At 30.4% G+C, this 23,516-nt stretch overlaps 2 protein-coding genes across 2 annotated transcripts; one reads left to right on the forward strand and one right to left on the reverse strand.

Moving 5' to 3' along the window:
- The first annotated feature begins 448 nt into the window (after positions 1-448).
- On the forward strand, positions 449-3,450 carry LOC145061417 (oxysterol-binding protein-related protein 3A-like). Its single transcript, XM_079008875.1, has 10 exons — positions 449-789; positions 1,239-1,332; positions 1,416-1,532; positions 1,612-1,684; positions 1,768-1,886; positions 1,981-2,102; positions 2,198-2,374; positions 2,483-2,627; positions 2,714-2,892; positions 3,030-3,450. The coding sequence occupies exons 1-10, from the start codon at positions 707-709 to the stop codon at positions 3,283-3,285; spliced, it is 1,365 nt and encodes a 454-aa protein (XP_078865001.1). The 5' UTR covers positions 449-706; the 3' UTR covers positions 3,286-3,450.
- Positions 3,451-5,707: 2,257 nt separating this feature from the next.
- On the reverse strand, positions 5,708-20,455 carry LOC145061291 (DNA-directed RNA polymerase III subunit 2-like). Its single transcript, XM_079008729.1, has 38 exons — positions 20,313-20,455; positions 20,032-20,162; positions 19,654-19,738; positions 18,939-19,060; positions 18,108-18,200; positions 17,822-17,897; positions 17,606-17,749; positions 17,091-17,155; positions 16,554-16,659; positions 16,295-16,405; positions 15,906-15,965; positions 15,535-15,558; positions 15,393-15,443; positions 15,216-15,314; positions 14,482-14,541; positions 14,295-14,387; positions 13,506-13,607; positions 13,277-13,387; positions 13,075-13,191; positions 12,816-12,932; positions 12,640-12,720; positions 12,447-12,551; positions 12,273-12,353; positions 11,985-12,116; positions 11,555-11,599; positions 11,140-11,217; positions 10,909-11,048; positions 10,725-10,812; positions 10,296-10,414; positions 10,077-10,212; positions 8,917-9,047; positions 8,554-8,679; positions 8,354-8,409; positions 7,637-7,707; positions 7,475-7,559; positions 7,291-7,394; positions 6,314-6,442; positions 5,708-5,962 (listed from the first exon to the last, which is right to left on the reverse strand). The coding sequence occupies exons 2-38, from the start codon at positions 20,049-20,051 to the stop codon at positions 5,912-5,914; spliced, it is 3,414 nt and encodes a 1,137-aa protein (XP_078864855.1). The 5' UTR covers positions 20,052-20,162; positions 20,313-20,455; the 3' UTR covers positions 5,708-5,911.
- Between the last annotated feature and the right edge of the window lie 3,061 nt (positions 20,456-23,516).

The following is a 23,516-nucleotide window of genomic DNA, read 5'->3' on the forward strand; positions in this document are numbered from 1 at the left end:
CGTTTGCCACTTTGATCAACTTGAGTTGAAAATCCATAAAAGTCGGATAAAATACGGAAAAAAATAATAATGATAAAAGGCAAGCCGCATGTACCACATGCATAAAGTCTTGTACATTGAGTATGACGTCATCCCCTTCTTGTTTGGAACGAAACAGAGCCAGAGGGAAAGGCCGAGCAGGCCGAGTGGAGATCGGCACGTACAAGTTGGCCTCAGCCGCCTCTCTTGTAAATAGTAAATACCAATAATTCTCAAATCCAGAATACCTATGCATAAATAGTTCATACAATACGCATATAGAGTTGCACTATTATCCGGAAACATCAATTTTAGCTCTGTAAAAGACTAAATACAAAACAACCACGCGTCTTGCTAGCGCGTGCACACCTCTCCCCCAATCAACTTCATCGCTGTTATCATTTTTGACTTCAAAAGAAAGAACCCGCCAACGGAGCTTTTCTGTCGATCCCTAAATCGCAATTGATAAAATATTCAGAATCACATTCACAGCACGTATTTTCTAATAATTGTGTGCTTTTTTAATCTATCTGTAAAAGCAATTATAAGATCTACCTTGGTTAGCTGTTCACAAGTATAATTGAATCGCAATTTGTTGCATATTCGTATATATAGCTCTAGGGAAAAACCCCCTAATCTTGGTGGAAAAGGAAAAAGCATCGAGTTCTCGGGCTTTCTACTTTCAGATATGGCGCAGAAGCAAGGTGGTGGTGGTGGGTTTTTCTCATCGCTTGCTTCAAGTCTTTCCAACTTTAAGAACCAAGTTAACGGGTAAACAACTCTCTATGTTTCTTTTCCCTTTTCCTTGAAAGTCGATTGATGTTGTCTTGGCTGTTTTTTTGTTCTCGAGAGTTTCTGAAGTATTGGGATATAGTAATATTTGCTTGATTTGTTTCGACCTTCATTTTTACAAGCCTAGGTCTTCGCAGTCGATTGACACGATTTTAGTTGGCGTTTAGCTTGTCGATATCGTCTATGAGTTGCTCTTGATCCACTTTTATAATCATTTGAAAACACGATGACTTCATTAGTAAGGCGATTCACTTTATATATTGTGTAATTGGTCTGTCTAGATCCGAGATGAGCATATTGTCTCAATTGTGGATCTTTAAATGGCTAAATTTTAATGTCAAACTAAACCTTTAGTTTTGTGATGGACTCTTGTTGGGTAGATCAGATCTCATGCTCTGATTCACATGGATTCACACCTGTTTGTGTAGCTTGCTTGGTTACGAGGGGTTGGAGGTTATAAATCCTGAAGGAGGGACAGAAGATGCTGAAGTTGAAGCACAAAGAGGCAGATGGAAGCAAGAGGTGCATGCATTATATTTTGTTTTTCTTTCAAGAAGATTGAAATTCCTCAACAAATCGATATATAATTTGCTTTCTTTCTACAGGATCGTGATGGTCACTGGAAGATGATGCAGAAGTATGTAGGTGCTGATATCACATCAATGGTGACTCTACCTGTACTCATTTTTGAGCCAATGACAATGCTGCAGAAAATGGCAGAGGTCTGTTTGAAAATTAAAGTCACTGGATTTTATTTTAAGATTTTTTCAGTTATTGATATGTTATCTCTATTTTTCTCAGTTGATGGAATATTCTCATTTGCTAGAGCTAGCAGATGAATGTGAGGATCCATACATGCGATTGGTGTATGCTGGTAAAAATCTCTATCTCTCACTAACAATATCAAACACAAACATTTAAAATTTAATAATTTTTGATGTTTGTTTTCTGTTACAGCATCATGGTTTATATCTGTATATTATGCTTTGCAACGAACCTGGAAGCCTTTCAATCCTATACTTGGTGAAACATATGAAATGGTTAATCACGAGGGAATTACATTCATTGCAGAACAGGTGAAATTTTCAAGACTTTGATGATATGTTGACATAATATAATGTCTTGAATTAACTATTTTTTTTTAATGTTATATACATAATTACATATCAGGTTTGTCATCACCCTCCAATGAGTGCTGCACATGCTGAAAATGATCATTTTGTTTATGATATAACTTCAAAGGTGAAGACCAAGTTTCTTGGAAACTCGCTTGACATTTACCCTCTCGGAAGGTATTTTCATGCGTACTACCATTAACACCTGTCACAGTCAGAGTCATAGTCACAGTCTATTACAGATTGGTTGATATTTTGAATGTTGAATGTAGATCGCGTTTGAAGCTAAAGAAAGATGGAGTAATATTGGAATTGGTACCTCCGCCCACGAAAGTTAACAATTTAATATTTGGAAGGACATGGGTTGATTCTCCAGGAGAGATGGTGTTGACCAATTTGACCACAGGAGACAAAGTTGTGCTCTATTTTCAACCTTGTGGTTGGTTTGGGTATGTCTCTTTCTAGGTGTAATACTATGAATTCCTTCGTTTGTGGGACCCACCAACCCGTTTGCATTTTTAATCTGGAATATGTTTTTTTTTGTTTGTAAATTGTAGTGCTGGTCGGTATGAAGTGGATGGATATGTATACAATGCTGATGAAGAACCGAAGGTATTGATGACAGGAAAATGGAACACATCTATGAGCTATCAGCCTTGTGATTTAGATGGGGAACCCCTTTCGGGCACTGAGCTTAAAGAGGTAAGAAAGCATCTATATCTTTTTTTTTTTTTTTTTAAAAATAAAAAATAAAAATTGTGAATGTTGAAGTTATTGTTTTTGTGAAGGTGTGGAAAGTGGCTGAGACTCCTGCAAACGATAAATTCCAGTATACGCATTTTGCACATAAAGTAAACAGTTTTGATACTGCTCCACCAAGTTTATTGGCATCAGATTCTCGGTTGAGGTCCGATAGATATGCACTTGAAAAGGGTGATCTTTCTAAAGCTGGTTCAGAAAAAAGCATGTATGCCCCTCTCTCTCTCTCTCACACACACACACACATACACATAATTGTACAAAATTTAATGAGTTAATAAAGAAAGTGAAAGCGAGGGAAATAAGTGTAAGACTTTGATTTGATTAATGATTTGTGTTTATTAGTTTGGAGGAGAAACAGAGAAGTGAGAAGAGGACTCGAGAGGCAAAGGGACAGAAATTTGTTCCTCGATGGTTTGATATGACTGAAGAGGTTGCTGTGACACCATGGGGTGATTTGGAGATTTATGAATACAATGGAAAATATTCCAAACATCGGGAGGCTATTGATGTTGGCAACTCAAACACAAATGAAGATGCTGACATCACAAAGATTGAGTTCAACCCTTGGCAATATGGTAATGTTGCTGAAACTGAATGATCATGACTCCGTTTCTTTCATATTTATTCTATGTATGTTGTTTATGGTAGACCTGTCTGTTTCTTTTATTTGTTGCTCAAATGCTGAATTTTGCATTTTTAAATGGTGTCATCATTATTGATAGATTATGTTAATATTTTTTTTATTATTATTTTCATTTATGCATAGCAAGGACATGCGGATCTATAAATAGTATCTTGTTTCTGGTGATTTATGTCCAACATGTTGACTGTGGGACCTGTTGGTTGATATTGTTGTGATCTTATGGTTGTGAAGTCATATTTAAAACGTTAATCATATGAAAAAAAATGTTCATACGACAAATAATGTTATGGATCAACTTGACGTACATGTTTCAAGTTTCAACTTTTATCGAATAGTACCATTTTGATGTTGGTGTATTTTGGTTTATTACTTAACTCTATGTCTTACAACTTACAATCTCAAAGTTTAAATATTTATAACATGATAAAACACCAGCCAAATATTATGAATACCACAAATTTTCGATTACTATATACCATGACATTGACGGATTTTAAACACATCATAAAAAAACCTCATTTACATCTTATTCTCTAGCACAGCCTCTTTTTGTCTTTCGTATATCTTTTGTTTTATTTTTGGGTTGAATTTTAGAAAATGTCCCTTCATTTTTGAATGAGGACATACAAATATTGTATAATATTTAGTGAATATATTTTTTGTTGCAACTAAACTCTAAAAGATAAAGGGTGTAAAATATATACATATCTTTTATGATTGTTTTGTAAAACTTATATATAATACAATCGATCTTTGTACTAGTATTAGCATTTGTTGCAACTAAGTTATATTATTTAAGTTTTATTACAAGGATATTAATAATTATAATAAACCAAATAAATCAAACAAAGTGTATTTTTTGTTATTATTACAAGGAAAATAATAAGAATAAATAACTAAGTATATATATTTTTATTAGTTATCATATAACTCAACTATTTTGAATATTATAATTACCGTGTCATGCATTTGTGGAATATATGCATTCAGTCTTTTAGTCTATATACGATTTTCCATCCAACAAAACGTTCTAATCTGTAGTCATGTTGAAGTAGTAAAACTTTAGGCCATTGGATACGTTCATTGTAAATCAACCTTATGTTAATATAATTGCCACGGGGAATGAGGCGATAACAATATACGAGGGCAATAATAATATACGTATGATGTGGGATGTCTTGTAGACCATGCCAAAACGGAAAGCATTTCATTGATACCTTGTTTGCTTAAAAAATAAACGAATGCACTATACTCGTTAGCGATGAGAAAACTAATGTCCGACATAGTCAACCAAGATTGAGTTGGTGTGCATTATATAGTTTGAAGAGTGGATACATTTTCTACATTTTTCTTTTTATTGTAGATAATATATCTGTGGTTTCACATTTTTTTTATTTTCAAATCTTCCACTAATTAGGTTTCATTTGAAAAAAGACATCTTGGATACGGATGACCTTTTAAATGTAAGGCAAGCTCGTGATTATGTATTTCTCGTATCACTTTTAACGACCACCAATCATCTATCAACACATAAAAAACAAATAAACCACATCATCTAAGCGCACATGCTAACAATTGCAGAACACTAGCAAACTAAAGGGTGTTAAAACAAGAGCTAAAAAAGCTAAAATATATTTGAAAATTATTAGCAAACTAAAGGGTCTTAAATGAAAAAATATAACAAGTTTGGCATATATGGACAACCGCACTAACTCAATCAATATGTGGGGGTTGAGTTTATCGTTGCCTACTAGATGTGATTTGTAACGAGCAAGAGAGCCATTAGCATTCAAGGTTTGATTAAATGACCACATGGTCTGGACAACACCTCATGTGTCGAAGAATAAGAAGCCGATTTTCATTAGTAATAAGGTCATTAAGCTAGTAATTCATCGCTTGAAGCAAGTTAAAATTCATGAAGCATGTATTGAATAGAACATGCCACAAAGGAAAGGGTGGTTGTGTAGTTAATGCGAACACAAACAAATTGTGTCAATTTCATGTTAAAATTTGACTACGGACACGACACGGCATCGTGTTTTTTACACTTATACAAACACAACACGAACATGAATTCAAAATTTCAATTTAGTCCTGATTTCATTTCGTGTCGTGTTTTTATTGTGTCGTGTCATTAATTGTCAACCCTCTTTACTTTTTCCAATACCTTGTTAGTCTTCCCAACAAAAACCGGAGAATCCCTAGTTTGAATGAGCTTATTCAAACTCCTATAAAAAGATGACTAAATTGTCTACAAGTTTCGTAATTTACATTTTTCTCCATTCCACACTGATTCCGACCAATAACGTATACGTGTAGGAACCACATAGGCATAATTTTATGGTGAGAAATGATCAACACAGTAAGTAGCGTCATATTAACTGAAAACATCCATTGGCCACCAAGAAAAAAAAAACAAATGAAATTTCGTAAAAGCCATTATACACTTGTCAAATATCCCCTAATACCCTTTCTTTGAATAGCACTAATGTAAACCTTAAGCTATGGTAAACTATAAAACATAAAAAAATAAAACAGTTTTCCTTTCAATTAATCATATGACTTAATTATTGATATATCATCATGAATCGCTCAATGTCAATTTTGGAACTATATTCATCGACTGGATTTCCTGCAATCAGGAAACAAAAATTTTATATTAGTTTTGATTTCACAGACAGTAAGTTTGGGTAATGTTATTTTTTTTTTAAAGAATAAAATCTTTCAAAGGAACTGGAATCTATCAGGTGGTTTGGTTGGCAGGAAATTGAATAAAATTCAGCGATTAAAAATTTAAAACTAAATCTTTGTTTATAGTTCAACTTTTTATTTTCATTTATTTCGTTACTTATGTAATGGGGGGATTTTTGGCCTTTTAATCAAAAAGAATTAATGAACTTTTCTATTTTACAAAACTAAAAATCAAACATAACAAGAACTTATAAAACCCCCAAAAAAATTTTTATTAATAAAACATATTTACCTGGAATAAAAGCTTGCAAGCATATGGTAATTTCATGGATGAGATATTATCTCCATTTTTGCATGTGGAACAAACTTTAGCTTTTGTCTTATGATTTTCGTACCCTAGTAATCCACACTTTCTACAAACCTGCCACATAAAAGAAATCAGTAAAAAACATATTACTTTAATTAGTTTTAGATAACAACATTGAATCATTAGATGTTACATATATAAAAGTGGGTTATATTGCTGTTGTTCATTCCCATTCCATGATGGAATGAAAAATAAATCTCACAAAGAAAAGAAAATTAACAAAATGGAAGAAATCATTAATGAAATGAACCATTCCATTCCTTCCCTAATTCTATAATACCAACTGTTACCTTATAATGGAATGAAATGGAAGGGATTATGAAATAAGTCATTACATTCCATGCCCATGTTTGATTGACCCATGGGAATGAAATAAAATTTTATATTATATGTAAAGAAATACAATATATATCATATTGTTCTAGCTGATTAGAGCCTAATAAGAGTATATTAGGATATATATATATATATATATATATATATATATATATATATATATATATATATATATATATATATATATATATATATATATATATTTCTAGTTATTTTAAAAAAAATATAATCCGAATTTTAATTAAACTTTGGAAAAAAAATGTCGCTACAAGTTACATAACTAAAAATGGGCTATACTGCCATAGGGTTTAGGATTTTTGAAAGAGCAAAACCACACAAAGAGTAAATTATATTTTTGGTCCCTGAGTATAGATGTTTTTTGCAATTTGGTACCAACAAGTGTTCTCTTATTTGAGGTTCTTGTAAATTTTGGGTCCCCATTCCAAGAAAATGACTACACTTTGGGGGCCAAATTTGCAAAATTCAGCTATAGTTAGGGACCAAAAACAGCCAATTGTACTTAGAAGAAGGACCAAAGTTACTCTTAAACAAAAGATGTGACATACCTGAACCTCAAAGGGATCACTAGAAATCATTAAACGTTCATATATCAGATTACTAGCTCCATAAGCAATCAAACAATCTCTTTCCATTTCTCCCACTCGCAGACCTAATTAATTATCAAAATTATCATATTTAAAATTACTATTAAAAACTTCATGTAAAATGTAATTTAAGCAAAAATCTCACCTCCATTTTTGCTTCTCCCTTCTGTGGGCTGTCTAGTTATGAGTTGACGTGGGCCCATGCCTCGAGCATGCATCTTATCCATGACCTGATTTATGTACCATTATAAATACATGTTTACTGTCCTTTAAAAAATGATTATTAAAGGATTTAAATCTTTCTTACCATGTGCTTTAGCTTCTGGTAGTATATTGGTCCCATGAAAATATATGCTTGTAGTGGCATACCAGTGATTCCTGAATTATAATCACAAAATTAAAATGTTTTCACAGTTAGAGAATATGTATACTGATGTATAATATTAGTATTTTAATAGTTCTAGGATGTTATATTCCTGAAAATGACCATGATACACCAACTTCAGGGGTATTTATGCAATTTTTAAAATCTTAATTAGTTTCTAGATTTAAAAATCAACAGACTTATACAGCATAAACTTCACAGTACAAGAAATAGCAACGACCTTTCATATATTTGTGTATACCATCCTACTTCCATTGCTTTCTATTACAACATTGTGGTTTCACTTTTTTTCTTATTAAGGCATTGTAGCCGAAAATTTTTCATAACTTCAGCATTGTACTTTTATTTATTTATTTTTCTATTAAAACATTATTCTTAGCATTTATAACATCCAAAATTGCTTCGATTTGGATAAAAATTACAAAATACATATGCTATAATAGGACGAAATGAAAGAAGGATGTTATAACAAACAAATCAATATAAGTACATTGCTATTTCCTGCATTTTACCCTTACATTTATGACTGCAGAGACACATGGAAGGCAGTAATTGCAGTATAATAGTTTGTGGGACAAAATTGAGTTCTAAGATAATCTTGATTTATCATCAATATAAGGAGCAATAAAAGATAAGTACCTGAATACAGAAAGTCCTTCCCATTGTAACAAAATCCATGCTTCACAAGGGTTTCACTGTTAAAAAATGAAATGTCATTCAAAAGGCTTTTTTTTTAACAATATATATATATATATATATATATATATATATATATATATATATATATATATATATATATATATTAACTACCTACTTGAAAAAGAAAGAAAGAGTTGGACCTTATATCTTCAACTTTGTGTGCATGACCACTTGGTTCACCAAATGCACTTCCATAATGAAACTTTCCACAAGAAACTCCAGCCTTACTTCCAAGAAGCTCAATCATCTTTCCAACAGTCATTCGACTATAAAATTGGCAAAAAGTGAGAAAACAAAAATAAAAAAGTTGGGACTAAATGCCTGACTTTCTATATTAAGTAGTTCTTTCTACATTAGGTCAAGAAGAAACACACATGTATAGTTTACCAAATTAAGCCATATCCTCATTTTGAAGAAAGTAGCTTGTTGTAATGGAATTTTGTTGCATATGCATAATTTAATTTAATATATTTAAGAGAAAAAAAAATATAATGTTTTGGTACCTTGGAAAGCCATGAGGGTTCATAATCAAATCTGGGCATATGCCTCGTTCAGAGAAAGGAAAATCTTCTTGTTGGATAATGGTCCCACAAACACCTTTCTGCCCATGCCTACTACTAAATTTGTCACCAACCTAAATCAAATAAGCATATCAGTAATCCATTCAAAGAGAAATGAAAGAAATTCAATTTTAACACAAGAAAACAACAGTGACTCTTATATGTTTGTAAAGCATAATAATAATAATTATACTGATAATAATGATAATATGTTAATGGTATTACTAATAATAATAATAATAATAAGTGCTAAATGCAAGAAATAGCAATACTGCGACATACTTTCACTTATTTTTGTATTATAACATTCTATTTTCACTTATCTATATTACAGCATTGTACTTGCACTTTTTTCTTATTAAGCCATTGAATTTGAAAAACAATCCAATTCTAGCATTGTATTTTCAATTTCTTTCGTATAAGGACATTATACTCTGAAACATCTACCCAAATCAGAGAAGTAAAAGTTGCTTTGTATTTTGATGGAATTGCAATAATGTGGATTTCAAAGTACAATATTGTAAAAAAAAGAAATGAAAGTAGGATGCGATAACAAGCATATTAATGAAAGTACGTCGTTATTTTGTGCATTTCACCCTTATAATAACAATCGATGAGTAAAAATAATAACAATGCTGATAATGATAATAATCAAAATAAATTATTAATAATAATAATACTGAAAATAAATAAATGTATTAGTAATAAAAAAAAAAGGAATAATCGCATAATTGACCACTATGTGATGTGACATTGAAAACAATTGACCACCTTTTTGACCCATAGTACAAAATGACCACCAACTTCGCAATTGGCAATCGCCAAAAAATAAATACAAAATTACAAAAAATAAAATAAAATTGCATTTTGCAATTATATTGTTCATACCTGGTCAGTAAAAAGTAATTTCACAATTGACCCATTACAAAAATTGGTAGTCATTTTGTGATATGCTTCAAAAAGGTGATCAATTTGTTAGATGTCACATCATATGGTGGTCATTTTTGTGATTATCCCTGATAATGATAATAGTAATAATAATAACAATAGTGATATTAAGCATGATAACAGTAATAATTAATAATGATAATAATAATCATTACCTCGGGCCTACGAGTATGGCGAATCATGAACTTAACACATAAATTGTTACGCTTATCAGAGCATAAAGCCACTCTATCCACAACAGCAGCTTCCCCTTCTGCACCTTTGTAGGTTTGTCTATTTGGTCTATATTTACTGAAAAAAAAAAGCAAAAAGAATGAGAATTTTTACCATATCATAATAACACAATGGAATCTTATTACATTATAGCAACTCACGTATTTGAAGGATGTGAACTGATTGAAACATTTGCATTTTCAGGGCATAATTTCGTGAAAAAAATGTCTTGATGTCTTATTATTTCACCAGGAGAAGCAAGCCCATCATTATCCAAAATCTACACAGAAAAGAATTATTGTTTAACATGAATATAGATGTTTCACAGGTATAAAAACAACATATGGAAGCAAGAAGTAACAACATATTTTCATTAACTGGTAGACTTTTCAAAGTATAATTTCCAAATAAAAAAATATTAATGTACAATGCTATGATTGGGTAGAGTTTTCAAAGTACAATGTCTTAACAAGAATAAATTCATAATGGAAAAAAATTACACTAGGATTTGTAAATTTGTAATACACACATAAAAAAGTATGTTGTTATTTTTTGCACTTATCCCATTAAACTATGAGAGAGAGTATGACCTGATTCTTTTCTCGATCATGTGGGGCCCGACTGGGTGGAGAAAACTTATCACATGAATTCTGATATTTCTGAAAGGCAGCTGTGTGCCTGTTTAGGCAAATGCATAAGAGAAAGCAAATTTAACAACAGACAACAGTCAAACAGATAATAGATAATAGATAATATGGATCATGTTATAAGTACCTTTTCATTACAATACAACGACCAAAACCACGATCCAAGGATGATTTATTCATAACAATGGCATCTTCAATGTCATAACCACTATAACTCATAACTGCAACAGTTGCATTTTGTCCAGCTCCAAGCTTATCATACCCAACCTAAAAAAGGAATGAATTTTTTATTTTTAATTTTACTAATAAAGAAAGCAATGAACTTGTATAATTTGGTGAGATAAGACAAAATACATACCAGCTCAATTGTTCGAGTTGTCAATAGTGGTCGTTGAGGATAAGCCAATAGGTAGATCAAAGTATCCATCCGACATAGCTTCATTTAAAAAAACACAACATGCAACTCTGAAGTCACTACACATAAATATATATATATATATATATATATATATATATATATATATATATATATATATATATAATCTAATGCAAGATGCATGTAAACATGTAATAAACATTTGGGGTATGTTTCGTTGAACGGAATGGAATGAAAAAATAACAGAAATGGAATAAGCAAGGTAATGGAGCAAGTCATGACATTCCATGATCATGTTTGGTTTGCCTGTATCTTTGTATTGAAATATAATTAATGAGTTTTATATTACTAATATACGATTTGATGACTAGTGTAGGAAGTAGAGAAAGTTATATACCTGGTTATATGCAATATTACCCATTGCTTGCTTTCCCATGGCACACTGAAAGCAAAAGCATAATCATCCAGCATAACAGACAGAAGTAAAAAGGAAAAGGGCACAATTTAGAGAATAACAATTTACTCTACTCTCACTACCAATTTTACCCTTAACAGCAACATACTTACATTTTCTTTACCGGTAACAGCAATGTATAACTTGAAACCTGTAAGATGCTTACAAGTTTCATGTTACATATTGGTACTATTGTAAGATGCTTAAAATAAAGTACATCTTAGTATCTTGCGAGTTTCAGGTTACATATGGCTAAAAATTGTAAGTATGTTGCTATTATGCGTAAAGAATAAAGTACATTGTCAATATTCGTAAAAAGAGTAAAGTATGTTGCTATTTCCTACAATTTGACCAAAAAACAAGGAGTAAAGACCTGATAGGTATTTCTTGGGGACTGGTTATGATGAGGAAAAGGAATGAGCCCAGCACAAACACCTAAGATTGTGAAAGGTTCTATTTCAATATGTGTTGTCTCACTCGTAGCTTCTCCTTCATATAAAGCAATCTAAGATCATAAAATCAAATAAGAACGCAAGTTATATATATATATATATATATATATATATATATATATATATATATATATATATATATATATATATATATATATATAAATCATTTGAAATATTTTAATTTCCAAAAAGTTGAAAATTTAACAAACCAAAGCATTGTTCTCTTCATTGACATCAAGATACTCTATCAATCCTTCCTGTAGAAAGCTATCGAAATTGCGAACTCCATCCTTTAATGAAGAAATGAAAATAGAATGTTATAAATTATAAAGATGAAATTACATTGCTATTTCTTGCATTTAACTGATTGGGTATCAACATACCTTCAACTCTTTCATGTGATGATGCTTAATTCTTGAAACACCTTTGTCAGCAATAACAAGTGGCCGACAAACACGCCCACCATCTGAAGCGATATAAACACAACGCTGCCAAAAAAAATGACCATTTTACCCCTGGCTGTGCAACACATGTGACTTTGTGAATTTTGAAAGTCTGGAGAGCTTGCTTGCTTACTTGTTTCTCATTGACATAAACGCTTACAAAATCAGCTATTTTACCCGCCCTTCTCAGTTTCCTCATTGCATTAGCAAAGAACTAGAAATTTTTATATAAAAGAGTAGATAAATATGAATATAATGATGTGATAACATTAAATAATTATATCAAAAAGTGTAATATATGGATATCACCTGTGGCTTCCTATGCTTTCCAAGGATAAGACCATTTAATATGATGAGATATGAACTTGGTGAATGAAGTTCTTCTCCAGAAAGTTGAGACAAGTCTTCAACTCCCAAGCAGGAACACTGATGAACAACAAAGATGTTTAGATTCTACAAATAGCAACATATTTTAACTGATTTGTTTATTAAAACAAAATAAATTTCAACTTCACAATATATATATACAAATAATTATAATAAAAAAAATCATGAAAGCAAGAAATACCAAGGTAATAATAGGGCCTTCCTCTTCATCAGTTGTAACATGGGTCATCAAAGCCAAATTTTTCACCAATCCACATTGTTCACCTTCAGGAGTGTCACATGGGCAAAGCATTCCCCACTGTCATTGTAGTACAACACATCAAAACGACGTAGTTTTGGGGTGTGATGTGACACTTCAAGATTGATATATATGTGGCACATACCTGGCTAGGTTGTAAGGCCCTAGGTCCACTGACTTTCCTTGACTTTTCAAACTGTGGTGAAATTTTTGTCATGTATCCATATGCTGCAATGAAGGACAGCCTTGAAACAATCTGTTACAAGTGAATTTTCAGATTTCTTTTTATAGATTGTGAACATAACATATACTTTTATGGATAAAGGTGTAAAGTTGACACGAATAAAGTATACTAGAAAAAGGGAAATAATCACCTGTGTTATGCCTTTTCTGTCCATCTTAAATCGCTGAACGTTCCAATTTCCAGTAGAGAGGCTGCGCTCCAAGCCATTAGTAATATCATCTTTCATTAGATGCTGCATAAAAATAAAAAATATAAATTATAAACTGTTTAAGCACAACAAAAGCTCAAAACTATGTTGTTTTGAATGGTTTTATAACTCCACAAGAACCCTGTGCCCACTAAACCAGAAGAACTTTTTACTCAAAACTACGTCGTTTTGAGTACTGTTAATCAGTCATATTTAAAATGAACTTTATAAAATATCTAGATTCCAACTATGCACACTAAAAATCATTCATCAGTTTCTGTTAAATTAATCATATTCAAACATGTTTAAAAAATTGACCAACTCTTCTTGTATAGCTGTGAATAAATCTTCATTTGAGGAGTAATCTACTGTAGTTAATTTGAAAACACTGACAATATTATTAGTATATTTTATTATTTTTTCATATTCTTTTGAATTTGTTAATTTCAAAAGAAAATGTTTACTATAGCTCCATTTCTGCCTATTATAGCATTGTACAAAACCTTAGGAAGATAGAATTGGAAGTACAAAGATTTGAAAGTAGGATGCTATAATAAACAAATAAATGGAAGTGCGTTGGATTAATCCTGTTATAATATGAAAACAGTCTAACACTTATTTCAAAGTTTAAAATGTTTAGACACAAATATTTTATTTAACAAACAGACGACAATAAAATAAGTTACTAGTATAGTATGTATCACATGGTAAAGATTAATAAAACTGACATACCTGAGATATATCAAACCTGCTAGAACGACTGCTCTTGTTTAGGATTGAATCTACAAGCTTAGCTAAATTGGTATTCAGTGTCTTGAACAGGTCCTGAAATATGAAATTTAACCAAATATTTTATAAAAAAAAATTAACACTGATGAAAATAACACTAAAAGAAAAGTAATATTGTCAAGCAACTCACCTCAAATAATATTGATATTAATTGCCCCGAAAGCTCAAGTCGCTTATTGCCTATATAATCCTGTAAACTCATTGAATTGACAATCAGTAAAGTACTCTGTGTGTGTGTATATACACACGGCTGAATGCAAAAAATAGCAATGTAAATTCATTTATTTGTGTATTCTAGCATCCTACTTCCAGTTTTCTATTACAGCATTATACTTCAAACCATTTTCTTAGCACTCTAAAAACCCTACCCAAATATAGCACTTTACTTTCATTTTTTTTTCTTATTAGGACATTATACTTTGAAAAATCTCCCAATGGTAGAAGTGAAAATTGCTTTGTAATTCATTGACATAGTTATAATTGTGTAGATTTTTTAAAGTATAATGTTGTAATATGAGGAACTGAAAGTAGGATGCTATAAATAATAAATCAATGTAGGTATGTTGCTATATTTGCACTTACCTTATAAGAAATAAATCAATGAAAGTGCACGCACAAAAAATTGCAATAAACTTTCATTTATTTGTGTACTATAGCATCTTACTTCCATTTTTTCTATTACATTTTTTTTTCATATTTACACTTCGAAAAATCAACCCAATTGTAGCAGTGAAAATTGCTTTGTATTCCAAAAACATCTGTATAATTATGTAGATTCTTAGAGTATAATGTTGTAGTAGGATTTTAGGAAGAACTGAAAGTAGGGTAATATGATAAATAAGTCAATTAAAGTACATAACTTACTTTGTCATCCATGGAATCCTTGTTTAAAAGTGCATCCATCATGCGTCTCAACATCACCACAACATATACGCATTTTGGATGAAAATTATTATCTCGCACCTAGAGAGATAGATAGATATACAATACATTAAAAAATCATATATTCAATCATTGACTTTATTTGACTATCTGACTCACCCGAACTATGGCAATAAAGATATTCCGAAGAACACCCAAAGCTCCCTCATCCTAAATGGACAACAATACCCTTCTGTTACACATCAACCAAACTCTGAAATATCTAAATAAAATGAACCATAAGCCTTAATAGGATACATACCTTACCAAACTTGTTCTTCTTATGCTGCATTAAACACATGAATAATCAGAAAAGGACATAATATGTGTAAGCAAAAAAAGATCTTTCAATTCAATATGTAATTGTCAGTATTAAGTAAGAAAATGAGTACGGAATTGAATTCCATTGGAATACACAAATCCTTTGATCGGTGGATTTCAGCATTCCATCCTAAAACTCATGGAAGTCAATTCCCATCATTTCCTCTAACTGAATGTCATGAATAAATGTTCTCTTTCTACGGAGAATCTTTTTTGATGCATTACACTATAGAATTATCTGAACTTAAAATTAATTTAAAAGAAATTATCAATTAATCAAAGTTTCTGGTACCCGTTAACAATAGAATGTACCTTTTTTTCAAGAAATTCCAAAGCTTGTTCTTGTGTATAAATACCATGATTTGCACAATCCTGAAATGGGAATGATAAAACAAGGTATTAATTGTCTTTTACCAAGCACATATAGGTTACTTTTGCATTTGATATAAAAATTAGGATTAAATGTGAGAAATACCAATGTATATTCATTGATTTGTTTATTATAGCAGCATACTTTCATTTATTCCTATTACAACATTGTACCACAAAATATTGACCGATTATAGAAATGTAATCCAAATACAAAGCAAAGGTTGGAAAAAAGTCAAAGTTGTCAAAATAAGGCATTATTACTACATTTTTTATAAACAATCGTAGGCTTCTCTTCAATTCAATGTTGACAAAGCCAACATGAAGCATACCTCAATAGATGGCAAAAGCAGAGCAGCATATTGAGGATCTCTACCAAGCATTTGCACAACTTCCTGATCACTTTCCATACCCATAGCTTTCATAACCACCATGATGGGAACCTAAAAGAAAAGCCAAAAAAGAAACAAAACAAAACGAAAACAATGAAGAGGAATCTTAAATCTGTTATAAGAAGTAATAAAAAATTTATCTTGGAATCATATAAACAAAATTCTAAGGAAATAAATCATATACAGATAAAAACTATACCTTGGAAGTAAAAGAATTCAAACTCAAATATATTTTCTCTTTCTCCATTACTATAACTGTTTTACTCTTTGTCATTGCTGTGCTGCTCATAATAGATGCCTGGATGCTGGATAGAGAAACAGGAAGGACATACATATTCAGTGAACCAAATGGTGGGAGAAATAGCAATGTACTTTATTTTATACTAATAATAGCAGTGTACTTATATTTTTTACCCAGAATAACAATATATCTACGCTAACAATATAAGCAATGTATTGTAATTGTTAAATATTGCTATAATTGGTAAAGAAATGTAAGTATGCTGCTACTATGCGTAAAGAAATACAAGTGGGTTGCTATTATGCAAGAAAGAAATGTAACTACATTGTTATTATGGGTTACATATTGCTATTATCACTAAAAATGTAAGCATGTCATAATGGGTAAAAACAAAGCACATTGTCTAATATTGGTAAAGGAGGCAAGGTACGTTGCTATCTTCCACAAGTTGCCCTTTTGGTAAATTAGCATAAAATTTGGGAAGTTAATACTCACCAACCCTTCTTATCTGTGTCTATGATTATCCTGTTCTTTGAAAGTTGTTCTTGAATTAAAATAACCTGGAAGAATAAAAAAAAAATAGCATATCATTAATAAAATCAATAATGATTGATAGACAAGATATAGAGATATATTCAACTCCACATTAGAAGTCACATTTTGTTTTAGCTTTCAAGTAAAAAAAGTTTATTAGGAATTGATAGAAATAGAGTAAGTGTCTTTTAAACATGCGTTCAATCAAAAAACAATATTACAAAAAAAGGATAAAAACATATACCTAATTTATAAACCAAAAAACTCAAAATCAAAAGTACAATGCTTAACTGGGTAGATTTTTAAAAGTGCAATGTCCTAATAAGAAATAAATGGAAGCACAACATTGTAAACGAAAGAAATTAAAATAAGATGCTACAAAAAATATATAACCAAAAGTATATTGCTATTTTTTTTTTTTGCATTTATCCATTTATGGCATTAAAAGTGTATAAACTTGAGATTATATAGGTCACCTTTTCATTTCCTTTCACAACAAAATATCCGCCCGGGTCAAGTGGGCATTCACCTACTTTTGCAAGTTCATCTTCATCTTTCCCATAAAGGACACATTTACTACTCTTTAACATGATAGGCATTCTACCTATAATAACTTCTCTCTGCAATAAAAGATTTAACATTTAAGCTCAGAAAGTGATGATGAAAATATTAACAAAGAAATTAGAACTTACTTTAAACAGTGGATGGGTATTTTGACCATGATTGCCATTGCAATACTCAATGTTCACATATATTGGAGCCGAATACCTAAAAAATGAACAAAAACAAAAATAAAAAATCACAAGTATAAAATTAAGGCAGGATGGAGATGGTCAAGCGTTGTCACATTGTTATACAATTTCTCTCTCTCTCTCTCTCTCTCTCTCTCTCTCTCTCTATATATATATATATATATATATATATATATATATATATATATATGAAGGGGGTTTTTTGTAATTTTCCCTCAATGCTTACGTCATGTCACCTAGCCGACACTTTTGAGGACTCATTTCATCGGTAACACCATCAACAACCACAGAAGGTGTTCCAATCCAAACATCTCTATATCTGCCATAACCACACAAAAAAGATAAAAATATAAGATTATTATAATAAAAGAACTAAATGGTGTTTCTTCTTGATTTAATGTACTTAATCAGACAGGACTTAGTCTGGTAAGCTGTAGAGGTGTCTTTCTTTTTGACTTATTGCTGAAAGAACAACTTAACAGAGAAAGTTAGGGGAAGGGGCATTCCCTATTAGCTCCTAATTTTTTTTTTTTTTAATTCCCTGATTTTCTCAGATATTTTATATAACATCATTTACCCAAACATTACTTTATCCACACAGCACTTATGGGTTTGTTTGGCTAGATGGAATGGAATATTAAAAATATGAAAATACAATGTATCGTTTTAACTCAGATAAGAGTATAGTATAAAAGAAAATATTATAGTTTTTGATTAATTTAGAAAACAAGATAATAACTTAATGAAAATCGCAGTATTTTTAAAAAAGTTACATAAAAAAAAGGTCATGTTGCGATCTTTCATTTCATTCCATGATGGAATCAAAAAGAAATAGCTTTTTATTATTCCAAATTTCCAATGGAATGAGTAATTCCATTTTTTCTCCGATTCCATCATAATAAAAACTACTTAATAAGAAACTGACTAAAGAATCAATATACTTGCAGGTAAGTAGCAAGTGGAATGTGTTAGCAAAGCACTTGAATTACAAAATTGGATCTTTAAATGATATAGAATTTACAAAAAAAAAGAAAGACATAGAATGGCATTCTTCTACCTGAGATAGACCTTATCATCCAATCTACTTTTCACAAGGTCATTAGCACGAACAATCTTCTTTATTTCAGTATTGACAAAATAATTAAAGGAGTCCAAATGTTCCTTCACTAATCCCCTCACCTGCAACTCTTTAAAAGTTAACACACACATACTAATATATAAACAGCAATGTACTTTCATTTATTTGTATATTATAGTATCCTACTTTCCTTTCTTTCTATTATAACAATGCACTTTCAACTGTCTTCTTATTAAAGCGTTGTACTTTAAAATCACCAACTAAATTACAACATTGTACTTTCAACTGTTTTCTATATTTATTAAGGAATTATACTTTGAAAAAGCAACCCAATTATAGCAATTGAAATTGCTTTGTATCCAGATAATATTACTATCAGTGGTAGATTTTTCAAAATATGATATTGTAATACGAAGAAATGAAAGTAGGACACTACTTCATTTCTTTTACTTAACCCTTTAAGAAATTACAATGAAGTAAGTACATTGTAATTTCTTAAACTCAACCCTTTACAGTTTACTCTTTTTGAAGTCCTGCCATAAACAGACCCTTACTGCAACTAGCAGATTTCTTGAGATCAATAATCTAAAGATTTCCAACAGTTTTACTAAAACATCCTTATATTTCTACAAGGAAGTGATCCTTTCAATTTTCACCAATGGCTAATTGAATACTTAAATTTAAGTGCATTTACCTTGAGAAACTCAGGAAGTAGCTGAAACTTATCAACAGCAGACTTTACAGGAGCAGCAAGGAATTGCCTGTCAACTTCTCTCATACTGTAACAAAAACAATATATATATATATATATATATATATATATATATATATATATATATATATATATATTGAAGTGAGAAAAATGATGAAATCAATTTATCATTAAATATATTGCATACCCTTGACTCGCATCCAAAGCATAGTTATCGATAGCGAATAGCGGTAAATAGCGACCGCTATTTCGTATTTACCGATAGGTATAAAAATATTAAAAAATATATATTATGACTATTATAGCTATTATAATCAATAAATAAGAAAACAAACCATTAAACTAGCTAAATAACTTAACCATATTAGTTTTTTAGACATGTTTGTAGCAGATTGTAATCAACTAGAAGTTACATTGCACCCATTGGCTATTTCCTTCAATCTTTGTACCATAAGCCCAACCAGGATCGGCTTCTCTTTTACTAGCCATTTCTAAGAAAGTAGCAGTGATCAAAACATGAATTAGAAGTGTAATACTAACTTACTAAGCCTAATCATCAAACCACAGTGAAAGACAGCAGAACCAAGTGAAAACAGGAAAAGAAAAGAAAAAAAAAATAGCAAAAATTTCCAATTTTGGACCTGAAGTCGCCGGAGAAGAACCTAGTCGAAGGTAGAGAAGTCGCCGGAAGAAGGCAGTCGATCCTGGTTGGGTTCGCAGGAGGTGGACGCAAGGAATCGGATGCAGAGCAAGTCCAAATACGAGACTGATTTTAGTTAGCGTGAGTCGTCAACCCTAATACGTTCGTTTTTAAAATAAAATAAAATAATAATAATAAAAAAAAAAAAAAAAAAAAAAAAAAAAAAAAACTAAACTATCGCTAAATTCCCCGCTATTTGTCGCTATTTACACCATAGCGGTCGATGGCCGCCTTGCCACGCTATTCGTTATAGCGACCGCTATGGTCGCTATTGACAATGTGATTCAAAGTAACAGAGTCTTCGGTCACCCCCATTAGTAGTGGTGGTTATAAACCGAATTTTCGCTTGGACACCTAGAAATAGAATACATAATATAATTAAATAATAGCTGGTAATTATTAATTAGTAACAACTAACCGTTTGATAGTAAGTGCTAGCAAGTAGCAACTAACAATATCGTTTTTTTAAACAAGTCCACAAAAATGTTAACACATTTGAACTTAAACATATTGAATTTCAACAAATCAACAAAATGATCAGCATATTTAATTTAAACATGTCAATTTTTAACAGACCCGTAACAAAATATTAACAACAAACAAAATCATTTTTACTTGAAAAAGGAACCCTAAAAACAAAATGAATGAAGAATTAGCCCGTTTGCATTCCTTTGTAAACGTGCTTGATTGAGTTTATTGTGTGATTGTCAGTTGGCTGATGAAATATTGTCAGACTATAAAAAATATATCCCTTCATTGGTGATGGTGTTCTCTTGCAGCGATATGCTATTTCATGTTTAGTGACGGGTTATTAGAAACTCAAATATATAGTTACCTTAACGATAATAGCAATTATAATCTAAAAATAAGTAAACTATAGCCATTATAATCTAAACATAACAAAAACTATCAGTGAATCACAAATCACACCTAAAGGACTATTATTAAGACTAATAGCTGAACAATTATCATCATATAGATTAGCTCATCCAAAGGACTATTGCGAAAAGGTGGAATCACAAAAACTTGAACAAAATTAGTACTCTTCTTTAAATTTGATCAAGGAAGATGAAAGAAAGACAAAAGGATAGTAGTGAACATTAAGAAGTTGAACAATTATCATCATATAGATTAGCTCATCCAAAGGACTATTGCAAAAAGGTGGAATCACAAAAACTTGAACAAAATTAGTACTCTTCTTTAAATTTGATCAAGGAAGATGAAAGAAAGACAAAAGGATAGTAGTGAACATTAAGAAAATTGAAGAAAAAAAAAACTTGAGATGTATTTGTGATTTAAAGAGAAAAAAAAACAAATTTTTTCTGAATGTTTATGCTTTGAAGAATAAAAGGTCACATTACCAAGCAGTTTTTTCTAACTGTTTATGCTAAACAAACCACAGGACCAAGCAACAGTAAAACAACCACAGAATGTAAAGCAATATTCTTGTATAAGAAAAATGACCACCGAATGTAGCGAAATAAGAAGTTAAGATGGCGGAGGATGTAGCACATGAGGATTGATCACAATGATCACTGAAAGTATATAAATAAGAAATTAATAATGTTTCTTCTAAACAAATTAACGAACCGCACCTGGTTCTCTCGAGCAATGGAGTGGAGGCGGCAAAATGGAAGCTTCAATGGCGGAGGATGTAGCACGATTAAAGTCGGCCGTCAAGCAGGGAGTATTTTTTGCAAATATGGGGCATTTTAGAAGTCATGCATATAAACGGAGTGGTCGGCGGAGACTGAATTAGGGGTGTTTGGGAGTGGTTATTTAAAAGGTTATTCATAAAAGCAAATTTGTGTTATTTTATCAAAAAAAGTCCCGATATTTTGGGCAAATTTTTAATAAAGTCCTAAAGTTTATTTTTTGAATAAAAAAGTCATGACTTTTTCACATTTTGAATAGAAAAGCCCAAGAAACCGGCTAATTTATTCACTTTAGCTCTTTTTGACATGTTCAGCAGGTCATAAGACCAAATTGTTAATTTTTCAAAAATAACGGGACTTTTTTTGCAGATTTCGTCAAAAATTTTATATAATGTATAAACATATTTTTTTACATATCTATATCAATTTTTACGTATTTGTGTATTTATTATGTTTTTTTTATATGTATACTAGTTGTGAGACCCGTATATTATACGGGTTAATTAAAACAAAATGTTAATATAAACGATTAAATAAAAATTTTATTTGAATTTGAAATTCAAAATAATTGAAAATTATGAGAAAAAAACATGCAAAAAATAAATTAATTAAAATTATGTGTTTAGTTATCAAATTTGTGTACTAAATGGGTAAATTATAACAAAATGTTAAACACACAGGTTTAAACTGTAAATTTATTTGAAATTGAAATTAAAATTTAAAATTTGAAATTTGAAATGAATAGTCATTATTGTAGGTTTAATTTATGGAAACTAAGTTAATGATATATTGGAAATGAAAAATGAAGTAAATGACAAGTGGAAAATAAATATATCTCAAAATTATGGCAAAATGACATGTGGCCAATTAAATGAGAGAATGACAAGTGGCAAAATCATTCTTATTTATTAGGGTAGATATTTACGTATTTTTATGTATTTAAAATGTATAAACGTATTTTTTTACTTATTTATATGTATTTTAAACAATTTTACATACTATTTTTGTTATGTATTTTTATATGTAATTTTTTATGTATTATGTATTTATATGTATTATGTATTTTTACGTATTTATGTATTTTTTAAGCCTTTTATATAGATTTTTATGTATTTTAAATATATAAACGTATTTTTTACGTATTTACATCTATTTTTTAGTATTTTACATATTTTTTATGTATTACGTATTTATGTATTCTTTTAAGTGTTTTATATAGATGTTTTTGTATATTTATGTATTTTAAATGTATAGACGTATTGTTTTACGTATTTATATGTCTTTTTTTTTTTAACTATTTTACATATTTTTTGTGTTTTTTTATGTATTATGTATTTATATATATTTTTGCGTATTTATGTATTCTTTTGGTTTTCTTATATAGATTTTTATGTATTTTTATGTATATTAAATGTTTAATTGAAACACGTAAAAATAATACAATTAAACATTTAATATACATAAAAATACATAAACATCTATATAAGAAA

Source organism: Lactuca serriola, chromosome 7 (genome assembly GCF_051521515.1).
Source record: "Lactuca serriola cultivar US96UC23 chromosome 7, Lser_US96UC23_V15, whole genome shotgun sequence".
NCBI lineage: Eukaryota > Viridiplantae > Streptophyta > Magnoliopsida > Asterales > Asteraceae > Lactuca > Lactuca serriola.